This window comes from Colletes latitarsis, chromosome 10, assembly GCF_051014445.1.
Source record: "Colletes latitarsis isolate SP2378_abdomen chromosome 10, iyColLati1, whole genome shotgun sequence".
Lineage (NCBI taxonomy): Eukaryota > Metazoa > Arthropoda > Insecta > Hymenoptera > Colletidae > Colletes > Colletes latitarsis.
Window position 1 is genome coordinate 20,751,042 of NC_135143.1, and position 12,548 is coordinate 20,763,589.

Consider the following 12,548-nt stretch of genomic DNA (forward strand, 5'->3'; position numbering starts at 1 on the left):
CTTCGATCGACACAAAAAAAAAAACTTGGACAAATCCGAAAAACATGTTCCAACGAGTGCTTCTCGATACAGGTACAAGTCTCGCGAAGAGTTTTGCGCCGATGTCAGACAGATGTTCATCAACTGCGAGGTATTCAACGAGGACGACAGTCCCGTGGGGAAGGCCGGACACGGGATGCGCAGTTTCTTCGAAATGCGTTGGACCGAGATTACCGGCGTGCCGCCAGCGCAGCAGCACCCACAAACGCATAGCTGAGGATCGGTTCGATCTCGCAACACCTGCAACAGTTTTGCCCACTTCTACTACTAAGAGAGGTAGTGTGTCCATGGAACAATCGCCTGGGAGTCGTCGAAGAGTGACCGAAAGCGAGACCTTCGTTCCCATGCATGTCGACCTCGTTCTAGCGGTCGACCGAACGCAAACTCGATAGAAACTCCGTAAACGCGAGCAATATCAACGTGCGCGCGCTCGTTCGCCTCCCCTAAACCCTCCCGACGCTCGTTTCTCGCTGTGATCGACGCTCGCGTGGGCGCTCCTCGTGTTCTGATCTACTCGATGCTCGAATTTTAAGGTCGTCGCACGTTTGATTACGCAGCGAACGAACAGCAACGATTGCCAGCACATTACTCTATTAGGGCGTGAAAACCATAAATTATTGCGCGTTTCAGTAGTCGCTTCGCTTCCTAGTCGTTTCTAAATCGTCCATCGAAATCAAATAGACGTGACCTGACTCTCTATAACCGATGCTAACGTTTGCTTCTGGGGGGAATATAGTAAGTCCTCGATTTTCACAATTCATTTTTTCCTGCGGTTTCCTTGCAAGTCAAATTGTATGAATGTGATGTATTGCTAGGAGAAAAAAAAGATGAGTCACACGCTAGGAATAACGTGGTTCCATGAACAAGGGGGACAATTTTGAGTAACTCCGTTGCTTGCATAAATTGTTAGCCACAGACCTTAGGAAGGCTGTCTAAAACGCTCAATATCGCAATTCTTTCCAGATCTGACGTTTCTTTCTCTTTACAATACATCTGATATACAATCTTAGGTTCAGGAGTTAATTAAAATTGCACAGATCCATATGTGAAAACTGTGAAGAGAAGAAAAAGTTCGTGTAATATGTATATACATACACGTACACAAAATATGTATAAAGACTCGAGTGGGAGCGTAACCGCGTAACTCGAGGACTTGCTGTATCGATAAACAATTGCATTTGTATTTATTCTTATTATTCGGTTTGTTTATTTTTAGAACTAGTTGCAAAGACAACCAAGTCGTTAGCTGCTTCCACGTCGTTATTGAAAATGAAATTGGAATTCTGTAATTCACCCACTGCACAGTACTTTAAGTATAACTCTAACAACTAATGGCACACTTTTTGCATTCAGAGAACCAGCATAGTCTTGCGGAAGAACGTAATTATTTTCAAAATGATGGTAGAAAACTATAGGTCATCGTGCTTGAAATTACGTTTCATTGCAGCTATCATTTAATGAATTAAGGTTTCGAAATGCGCAATATTTTCTGGGACACCCTAATACACAATTATGCTCGTTTGTTGACAGCAACACTACCCATCCATACGAAATGTCGACGAAATTAGTCAAAAAAAAAAATTACATATATCTTCTAAGCGCGTAACAAAAGTTCAATGAAATATGACTCACGGAACAATATACGATATGGAGCATATACAGTGATGTGAATAATTTTAATTTTTAATTTTTTTTTATTTAATGGCTTCGTCTTATTAAAAAGCTAAAACCAACAAGGTTGTGTCGCAATCACGTTATAGCCAATGCACAAATCATTATTACGAATTCTATACATATGATTGAAAAAACTCAAGACTAACTATGAAACCAGTTCTAGTGATTGTGAAGAAAGACAGGCTCTAGATGTTTGGTCACTACATTTGAAGTACAGATGGATATTAGTGTCACACTGCTTGTGCCTCTTTTATAACTGTATATTTATTTGATTGTTATATTTTAATTACATATTTAACAATGTCTTAAGATTAAAATTAATAGCTGTTTCAAAATTTACAAGTATATATGCCTCCTTAACGTATTGTTCAATGGTCTATCAACCCTAAGTGGTTCACAAAAAGGAGATTAAATCGATTCAATTATGTACAGGGTTTATCATAACATTTGGGAGCCATTTCGGTGATAGATTGGTAATATAAAAACAATGTAAATAGTTTAAAAACCACAGAATCAGGCTTTCTTTCAATATTAATTTTTAAAAAGGTTAAAAAGGTTAAAAAGGTTAAAAATCTTTTAAAACTATCCATTTCATTACCTCATTCTTATTATTTCTAACACATAACAAATTACAGAAATATTATAGAAATATCAAGTCCTTGTATTACATAAGAAAAAAAAAATAGACTACCTTACAGAGTAACACAACCAACAACAAATAGAATCAATTGTAGCATTTAAATTAGAGTGGTACAGACAGCTATAACTTGGGAACAATATCAAATACGGAATATGTTTATATGAACATTCTGCATTGTTTTTAATTTCCAAAACCCTCATTGATATGACTTTTGCATATTATGATACACTCTGTATATACTTTTGTAGAACCATAAATTGTGAAAAGTATAATAATATCAAAGCAGAAGGGAAAGCCTGATGCAAGATAGCATAGTTTCCAAACAATTATCTACATGTATATCATATAAAATTCATGTTTTGCTTTTTCTAATACTAGACTTTTATATACCCATTAGTATATTTTTCTCCTTTCTTTTTTGCCCAGTAATATGAATATCATAGCTATTTCCTCCAGTATAAACTATATCAACAGTATAAATTTTGCTATGAACTACTTGCAGAGATTCAATAAAACAGAGTATACTGAGCAATGTTCACAATATGAGAGGAATCTGTTTGTTTGTCAATACAATATCCCGACCAATAGTGAAACAACTTTATCTCCAATACAACACTGGCTCCTTTCTTGCAATTAAATAAAAACTCATAGATTTCATGTGGAGTGATTTGGGAAAGACTATGTTCTCAGAACTAGTTGAACTCAAACTGGCCTCTCCAATAACGTTTTAACCTTTTCCATTTAGAATGCTAGTAATGCAACGTATAAATTTACGAAAAGTAATAAATCGATGTATATCCTTTTCACAGCAAAGTAATCGCGTAGTTTTCATGAAAATTCTGTTTTCGATCATCGAGTTGGCGCGAAAAAAATTGTTAAAAACAATTATCGGACTAAAGAAACATATAGACAGTGATGGGGTTGGTTCTGTTGCAAATAGTGCTAATACGTGATACGTGCGGCTCGGAAGTTAGCCTTCGTTTGCTTTGTCAAGCGAGTGACAACTTTAAATTGTTTCCAAATTCTTGACGAATGTTTTTTGAAGGCTTGTACGTTACCTTTCCGTAGCATTCAGCGAGAGGAACTTTTACGCCACATTTTGATACTCGTCGAAAATGCTTCCGCCAAACGAATTCTCCATTTAACCTCGTAGGGGTTGTTGGCACGCGATGTGGTTAATTCGAGAAGCTTTATCGACAAGGCACCGGAAGTCGCACGAGACAGAAATTAAACGCGGTAGATTACGTTTCGCGATTCTGGAGCTTCTCGAGAGATCGACGCGATTCGCGGACGGGAGACGTTTTAACTTCCGTTTTGCGAGGCAAACCCGAATAGGAAGGAAACACGATGTGCAAAATGGTCACTGTACTTACCGAGAATTAACGAGTTAAATTTTGCCTAAGCGAACACACGATGTAATTTGCGATTGTATTATACAGGCTTAGCGTCGAAGAGTCGGCAAAAGAAATATTTTGCAAATTAATGAATGTGAAAAAAAAAGAAAACAGAAAATATGTGTATGTACGTACACATAAATGTATAAATATGAATATAGTGTATATGTATACTATATAGATAGTCACATGAAAACATTGCAACACTCACACGCGAACACATTTGCCCACGAAAACGTCAGCACGATGAAAGGGTAATATTTGCTGCAGAGTAAGATACAATAGAATGACAAACGGAGTCAATCTTCCAATTAAGGACGAAGTTAATGCCATTCCACGGATTCTTTTCCCTTTTTTTCTTTTTTTTCTTCGTTTGCTTTGTCCTTTGTTTGCACTAGAATCATGAGTGAACAAATGCTCATCGGATGGCTGGAACGATTGCAATAAATAAAACCGATAGATCGACGCGGACGTTGACTAAAGGAACTACAGTATTTTAAACATGTTCGATGCAATTTACATTTTACGATACAATTAGGCTTTTCGTTAGGCAGAACAGGTGTTGCTTCATGTCGAAAACCTTTAATCGCAGAGTAATTTGGTCCTCTTTAGCGGTAAATGAAAATAGACTTTTAAGGGGAAAATACAACTATCCTATTTATTTTTTATTTGTTATATGAATTTATCGTGAGATAAAATAAATTAGAAAAACATGCAAAGTACAAATAAATAATTATAAAGATGAATGTATTTTAATACATGCTCCAATCACTTCATATATGAAACTGTATAACAATTTGCTTCATATAGATATAAACAAATATTATTTCTCCATATTGTTTTAAATTATATTTTTATTTATCACCAAAGGAGACCAAAATGCTGCGGTTAAAAGCTTTCAAAAGAAAGAGATCCTTGTTCAGAGTAGCGAACAGTCCAATTTCATTCAGCAAACAATCAATTACTTAAATCATTTACATTTCACAATAATAATCGTTACATGTACAGTGCAACGTTGCTTCCGCCGTTGGAAAGCATACATTGTTTAGTCATTATTTTATTCACTGCCGAAACGAACTTCCTAATAAGCAATATGTGACAGTGTTGGGCAAATTTTAATGAAACCATCGACGAAATTAATGTTTGACGAAATTGTTAGTCACTCGCATCATCGACTGAGTTAATAAATTATTCTCTAGCGACGTCAAGTCAAGAACATTGGAAATTTCTGTATCGCACATTTACAAGCTTCAACTATTTCAGAATATATTCTTGGGGATTTATTTTGAAAGTCGAACAAATAACGATTCAACGCGGTAGATTGAACGTTTTTAATCTTCAGGAATATATTCTTAAATAGTTGAAGTTTGCAAACGCGTGAAACAGAAATTTTCTAGAGATGAACTATTAATCTAATCAACCACGGTGACGAGCGACTAACTTAATATAATCAATATCGTCAATTCAGTAACCGATTAATTCTGACTAAATTTTTTTCCGATGACCATTTGTTCGAGAAAGATTTAGTCCATCGATGCCCAACCCTGATGATGCGAACACAAGTGCAACCGACCTTTGTAAACACTTACGAATACGTGGCTGGTAAACACGAATTATTTAACAATGCGTAATACTCGATGCACAAAGAATTGCGAGCATTCCCCACAATTTTCGTTCCTTCACGATTATATTCCAACAAATGTAATTTCGCTACATATTTCGATATCATGTTCGTAAGCAATATCGATGAATTCGATGGAATCGTTAGCGATTGCGTGCACGTCGTCGAATGGCAAGTCGTTTTTAACGAAGAATTGCGTGTCTCGTGGCAGAGCGATCGTGTTTACGTTTCTCGAGAATGAACGGCAGTTTTATCCTCCGTGGCGCCCAATTAGTGTCGCATACGACGTGTAAGTGTTCCCGAATTTTTATCCGCGTCGAGCTCCGCGACAGGACCTCGTTATTTATCGATCATTGTTCGCGTAGCGTTGGGAGATTTTTTAAGCGACGTTCGATTTCGAATAAGGTCTAGTAAACGTAATTGTACATCTCACGCGTTGTGCCCGTGGTGTCAAACGACGAGGCACACATTTTAAACGGATTCTATATCGCGCGTCACGGCGTCCTAAGAAGACGACGCATGGACAGTGGCGTTGGTAGTAATTTCTTGGATTTCCCAATAACCCCCGCGGTACCCTTTTACGCGAAGTGCGATCATCGTGCGACGATGAAAACGATCGACAAGAAACGTTCACGGTAATTCTTGTTTCTTTTCTTTATTTTTTTTTTTTTTTTTTTTTTTTAATGTAATTGATGTACATTATTGCTCGTAATAGCGGATAGGTTACGTAATAAGGAGGATTAAAGGGGAGAGAGACGAAGATGTGGTTCGGTCGTAGTGATTGTGCTAAACATTCGTAGTTTGTAAAAGTATTAGCTAGATTGTAAAAGAAAAATGCGGCGTGAAACGACTACGAGATAAACGATAATTATAAATAATGTGTACGGGGTGCGGCTGAACACGCGAACGCGGATGCACACCGTGTGCCGTCCTGACGCGATCCAGGAACGTTCGAACCCGGTAAGATCGTAACGAGTAAAACGCGCGTTCATTGACATTTAACGTAAAACACTTTCTTTGTTGTTTAATTCGAGAACGCAACCCGACATACGCTTTGTTTTCCTTGGAATTTTTGCGATCGGACGATCATCGATCGTCGCGCGCCTAGTTTAGTTTATTTCCTGTAGACGATCGTCCGGTTCTCGTAAGAACGAACGACGGACGAAGCTGTATTAATATATTTTGTTTGATTTGTGAGCGCAACATCGGGGCATTTCGCGATCTTACCGAATAGTTCTTCGGGATCGTACGTCGAGACGCGAATGTACGCGACGAAGATGGTGTAACGTCACTTTATGCACGCCTTGCACCCTCGTATTATAGCCGATGCATTAGACATCTCATACATTCAGACACACCCACCCACCACCAACAAGAACAACAAGAACAAATAATTTTTTAAGATTCAATTATTATTTAAATAGTACAGTTATATTGTTAGTATGAATAACGACGCTTTTTATACGAATTTTAGTTTTTAACGTCGATCTTATGATATATTATATGGTATAATGATAATGACAATGGTAATAACAATAACGATAAATGATATCGATAATGGAACAGATTAAAGAGAAACGGAAAAAATGCGCAAATGAGAAAAAGGGCGTACGAGAAAACGATAGAGAGAAAGATAGAGAGTGAGTGAGTGAGACAGAAAGGGTATCGAAAGAAAGACAGAAAGAGAGTGTGTGTTTAAGCTAGATGATTGTCTATAGTATAAACGAAGGCATACGTTAGGTAGCCTCGATGCTATTTAAACAGACTTAATTAATGTATTGCAAATGAATTAATAAAGTGTAAGCGAAGCGTGTATCTGTACAGTGAAATCTTTTTTCTGAGTTATTTGGATCGTTCAGATTCGTTGACGGTTTTTAGTTTATTTTCTTTAAGAGTGCTCGGGTCGTAGCGGGTAATAATTGGGTCACGTCGGGTCAAGATCTCGAAACAATTCCTCATATTCGTGTATCTGAATCTAAAGACCACTCGAACAGAATCGTATATTTAAAAACGTTTTTTAAGTGGCTTAAATATTCCCTCGAGCGATTTAATTGTGAATATCTACGTAACTATTCTGCCAACGAAAAGGAATAGTGTATGTGCATTCGAATTTCCCGTAGACGCCATAACTCGTTGTTCCACCCCACTATCTTATTCGATTTTGTATTTATCTGTGGCTACATTGCGAGTGCCTCGTAAGTTATGCTCAACGCGTGTTATTTTCTGCTATTAAAGCAAGAATAACGAACGGTTACATTGATAAATAATAGTTTACTTGAATTGACGATCTATTATAAACTTTAACTATTGCAGAGTTGTTGGTAGAGTACTGTTCTCGAATACTACATAGGCTATCGTGTCCAGATTACACGTATCGGAATTTATTCCCAAAACACAATTATACCTATTTAATAATTAATAGTTTCATGCTTGGATTCATAATCTTTGTATTGTATTTATTGAAAAATAAATTGATGGATTGATAATCCAGTTGTATAAAAAATGGATATGAAAAAATAGTATTTTACATTAACGTACGTACGCTACATTACGTAACATTACGTAACATTACGTAATAGCTCTTCAAAATTTTTCGCAGCCGGAAAGTTTTCGGCAAAAATTACGTAATATTACGTAACATTATGTAATATTACGTAATAACCCTTTAAAATTTTTGCCGAAAGTTTCAGGGCCACCGGTAAGTTCCAGGGATTCCGAGAATTTTCAAGAATTCTTAGAAATGACGTCTTTGAATTTGAAATCTTTCCGGGGAACTTAGAAAATTTTAAAAGATTCGAAGTGTCTTATAACTAAGGGAATGATTTCGATAGGAAAAGAAGGGTAAAAATGATGAGAACACATAGAATTCTTTGAAATTATATCATTTATTGCCATAGATTTACATTATGCAACACTTTAATATATATGAACATATTATATTATATTATATGGTGTCACAATTTGTCAGCAACGGTCAGCAGTGGTCAGCGATGGTCAGCGATGGTCAGCGATGGTCAGCTGACGTCGGATGATGTTGGCAGAGGTCAGCAGAGGGTGGCAGTAGCCAGTAGTAATCGTTGTACGTTGCCAAAAATATAAACGGTGGTCAGCAGTCGTCAGCAGCGGTCAGCAGAGGCCAGCAGTGGCAAGCAGAGATCAGCAGGGGCGAACAGTAGCATGTAGTAATTGTTATACGATGTCAGAAGCGTCGGGGGTGGTCAGCAGTGTTCAGCAGAGGCTAGCAAAGGCATGCACAGGCAAGCAGAAACCTGCAAAGGCTAGCAGAGACTTGTAGGGGCATGCAGTAGTAAGTATTAATCGTTATACATTATCAGAAATATCTGCAGTGGTCAGTAGCGTTCGGCAGAGGCCAGGAAAGTTCAGCAGAGACAAGCACACGCTGACAGAGATTCGAGATTCCAAATCGTATACCGTAGACGGGTTGTTGGATTTCAGTTGTTCAAGAGCGAGAAGGCAAATGTGAGCCTGCCTCTCTCGACTCCCACGAGGCGGTCCGAAACTACTTCGGGCAGCTTCGGAATAATCGAGAAGGAGGGCATGTGTCAGTTTGCCTTTGTCGACTTTCCGAAACTCCACGAGCTCACGTACTCGTGATCTTCCATGTGTAAGTAGAGCACCGGGTGCTGAATCTGGCATCTCTGGTTGATATGGCAGTTAGATTGGGCCACGAAAGTCCATAAGGTGTAAAGTCTACTCGTATACCTCGTCTATGGTTCTAGGCATTGTGTAACGTCTTGTGGCGCCACTGTTGACATTTTGCGAACTAACAAAACGCAGCCATCTATGTGTGGGCGAACTGTTGTTAACAACGACGCGCAGTCTGCTATTGAAACGTTTAACAAAGCTTTTCGTTGTTAACATTGTTTGATTACACGCGCGTACAGTCGAATAACAGCGACGAGTGCGACAAACGACGGTTAGCATTTCTTTTGTTCGAGATCATCGCATCGCTTTGTTGTTTCTAACCTAAAAGCTCGAGATGGCTGAGTCGGAACAAGATTTCGGTGATCGTAGCGATAACGATAATCTAAAGCCGGACAAGCTGTTTATTGTGAAAAAATGGAACGCTGTGGCCATGTGGAGCTGGGACGTAGAGTGTGACACTTGCGCGATTTGCCGAGTTCAAGTAATGGGTGAGCACTTATTCAAACGATTTATTGGTTAGAAAGCTTATTGTCAACGATTCGATTTAAAAAACAGACGACGTCCTTTGGTATTCCATGTATTGAGTGTCTCAGAATTTAATGACCAAGCTCTAACAATGTATTAAATGTGTAAAATGACAAAAATACGAAATACGAAAAGAAAGTATCAGATCAGCAATATTTACATTTAGTCAATTTATGCGAGTTGTATTTTCTATCTTGAGGTTTTCAAAAAATAACATAATACTTCTAGCATTGCCAGAAATAATTAAGACCCATCGTTTTTGATAATACAAAATTAACAGCGGTTGAAAGTCGTATTTATTACTTTACGAATTTCATTTTTATTTAGATTTTATTTGATCGAACGCATCATTAAGTTTACGTATCAGTTTATTACTCGAGTTTATTCTCGTTCGATGTACTTTTAAAAATTCCTGATTCTACATTTTCGGTTATCTGTAAATTTATAGTTTTAATTAGTAGTTCGATCTCGAGAGAGAAGATATAAATCACGATGTTCTTTGTTTTGAACCAAACAGATTTATCCTGTATTTATTATGAGAAATCAGAAATGATCAACCAATAATGTTTGTAATAATAAAGTTATAGTTAGAGAATATCGGTCATCAATAAATATGACTAAATATCATATAATATTCTAAACCGTATATAAAGATCGTTTATTTTTATGCATGAGTAGATTGACAAAGAATGGGGGGGGATATGAGATGAAACAATGAAAAACATCACAACAATATCGTCATAAACGTTAGATTTTAATAACTTATAAATTACATACAAACTTAACGCGAGTATTACGTTTTCGAACATATTTCCATCGAATTTTGATAAATTTGGCAAGCACCATTATGCCCCACGAGGCACGTCAAATCTTTGTCGGATAAATAGAAATTGTAATATAAAGGTAAAAATATGAAGTCGGATGACATTACCGATCGAATGTAGGTAACTCGAGCGTTCCGAGCTCTGACGCACGAAACACATTTTCGACGGAAACTTATTGCTCGCGACGTCGTTGGTTGAAGATCGTACGTTGAACCGTACAATAGGAATGTTTCGTGACGCTATCTTGCCCCATTGTAGAGTAGAGATTCAGAATGGCGTAGCAACGACAAATATCGTTTCATCCATACTTATATGAGAAAAACAAAACAAACAAAAAAAAAAGATGGGTAGATGTTGTCGCACGTGCTATCGAAATTCAATCCGATCCAATCGAAACGGAAACTAAACGAGTAAGTATCCCCGTCGCGTTACAAAAAAAAAAAACTAGGATTTCGCATGCATACGACGTAAACGAAGCGTTCGTCGTGCCTCGGTACAGATCGATCATGCATTTTTTTTTTTTTTTTTTCTTTTTCTTGTTACGATCACGTTTGTTCGCTCGCCAGTTACAACAGTTTCGACGTTGAAAAAATAGACGCGTGTTGTTTTGGTATCTCTGTTTCTTAACTATATCTTACGATTTAATTCGTTCGTTGATGATGCAATTGTCCGTTGACGCGTATCGGTAATATCAGTACGTATGTACAAACCCGACGGCCGTTATCGACGGAGATACACAAGGATAAGTGTTTGGCTCGTCGACGTTGAAATTTATTGTCGCGATGGTAAAGAACCATACGTTCTTTCCGGACAGCGGACGCTGTCCTTCCTCCTTCGACGCTGCACACATATTCCTATAAACGCGGTACGCGTATTTACGTATACGAATACGTATCTCCCGTAAACACAGCTTGGCGCGCCGTACTCGCGTCCTACGCACGCGTATACTAAATTAAATAATTCGCACATGTCCTTAACCTACGCGTATACCTTCCGTAAAAGTACTAAAACTTGAGGTAGACCCTGTAAAACTATCGAATAACAAAAATATGCGACTACGACGCGACGCATCAACGACTCCTCTCCGTCTCGTCGTTGATCTTGCGTGTTATCGTTCGTACCATTCTCGCTAGACATTCGACTATCCGTTAAGTTGCTTCTCGTAAGTACAGGAAATCAAACTACCGGAAGATGCCCGACAACGACGCTCCTCGTCCCACCTTCTTCCTCCACCCTCCGACGAACGTTCGAGAGTTAGGTTAGGTCCGCGCCATCTCGAGTTTTGTCGATCCTGTACGAGCAAGACGGGGGCTAGAAAACGAAATGTACGTGGACGGGGGCGAAGGAGGCGGGGGAGTGAGAGAGAAAATAAATCGAGGACGTTCAGACTCCAGTTTCAACAGGAAGAATTCACCGTCCCGTTCGCGCGTCCTTGTCAGCAGAAGGAACTATACGAATCGTTCGACAGGCATCGTGGAACGACCGTTAAGGGTCGACGCGATTTACCCTACGATCGAACAGATTGATTGGCTACCTATCGACGCGTAGAGGAACGGTTAACAGGCCATAGGCATAGGCTTCATGTTGGCGACCGCGCTCATTCTTCGCACCGGTCCGGCGAATCTCTTCTCGATCTCCTCGAGGGATCTGCCGCGCGTCTCCGGCACGCAGAAGATCACGAAGACGAAACCGACCAGCACGATCACGCCGAACAGCCAGAACGTGCCGTGTGTACCGAATATCGAGACGATGTCCTGGTAGGTCTTCGTCACGACGAACGTGCACGTCCAGTTGAAGGCTGTCGCGACGCTGGCCGCGGACCCTCGGATCTTCACTGGCAGTATTTCGCCCATCATCAGCCACGGGATCGGACCGAATCCCAGGGAGAACCCGATCACGTAAACGACCAGACTCAACAACGGTATCCAACCGAACTCCGACACGTTTGCCTCCACCACGTTCTTCACGTAGAAGAACGCGCCGAACGTGAACAGGGTCAAGCACATCGAGACGCCGCTTATGTAGAGCAGCATTTTTCTGCCCAGCTTGTCTATCACGGCCGCCGCGACGAACGTCGAGATGAAGTTCACGATACCCACGAAAATGGTGGACAGGTTCTCGTCGATACTGCTACCCGCATCCTGGAACACAGCGAAATTTATTTA

The 12,548-nt window shown here is 39.2% G+C and overlaps 3 protein-coding genes across 18 annotated transcripts in view; 2 read left to right on the plus strand and 1 right to left on the minus strand.

The window, feature by feature from the left end:
* Positions 1-7,181, plus strand: part of LOC143346900 (bromodomain adjacent to zinc finger domain protein 2B) — a 229,815-nt gene extending 222,634 nt beyond the window's left edge. For all 15 annotated transcript variants that reach the window (XM_076775533.1, XM_076775540.1, XM_076775542.1 and 12 more), the window contains one exon: positions 73-7,181. In XM_076775533.1, the coding sequence (XP_076631648.1) occupies positions 73-256 (184 nt within the window). In that variant the 3' untranslated portion in view covers positions 257-7,181. The remainder of the gene's footprint in view (positions 1-72) is intronic.
* A 1,971-nt stretch (positions 7,182-9,152) lies between these two features.
* LOC143346807 (RING-box protein 2-like) overlaps positions 9,153-12,548 on the plus strand; it is a 48,357-nt gene continuing 44,961 nt past the window's right edge. The window contains exon 1 of the mRNA XM_076775298.1: positions 9,153-9,522. Coding sequence (XP_076631413.1) covers positions 9,369-9,522 — 154 coding nt within the window. The 5' untranslated portion in view covers positions 9,153-9,368. The remainder of the gene's footprint in view (positions 9,523-12,548) is intronic.
* Tret1 (trehalose transporter 1) overlaps positions 10,291-12,548 on the minus strand; it is a 33,183-nt gene continuing 30,925 nt past the window's right edge. For both annotated transcript variants that reach the window (XM_076775295.1, XM_076775297.1), the window contains one exon: positions 10,291-12,524. In XM_076775295.1, coding sequence (XP_076631410.1) covers positions 11,940-12,524 — 585 coding nt within the window. In that variant the 3' untranslated portion in view covers positions 10,291-11,939. The remainder of the gene's footprint in view (positions 12,525-12,548) is intronic.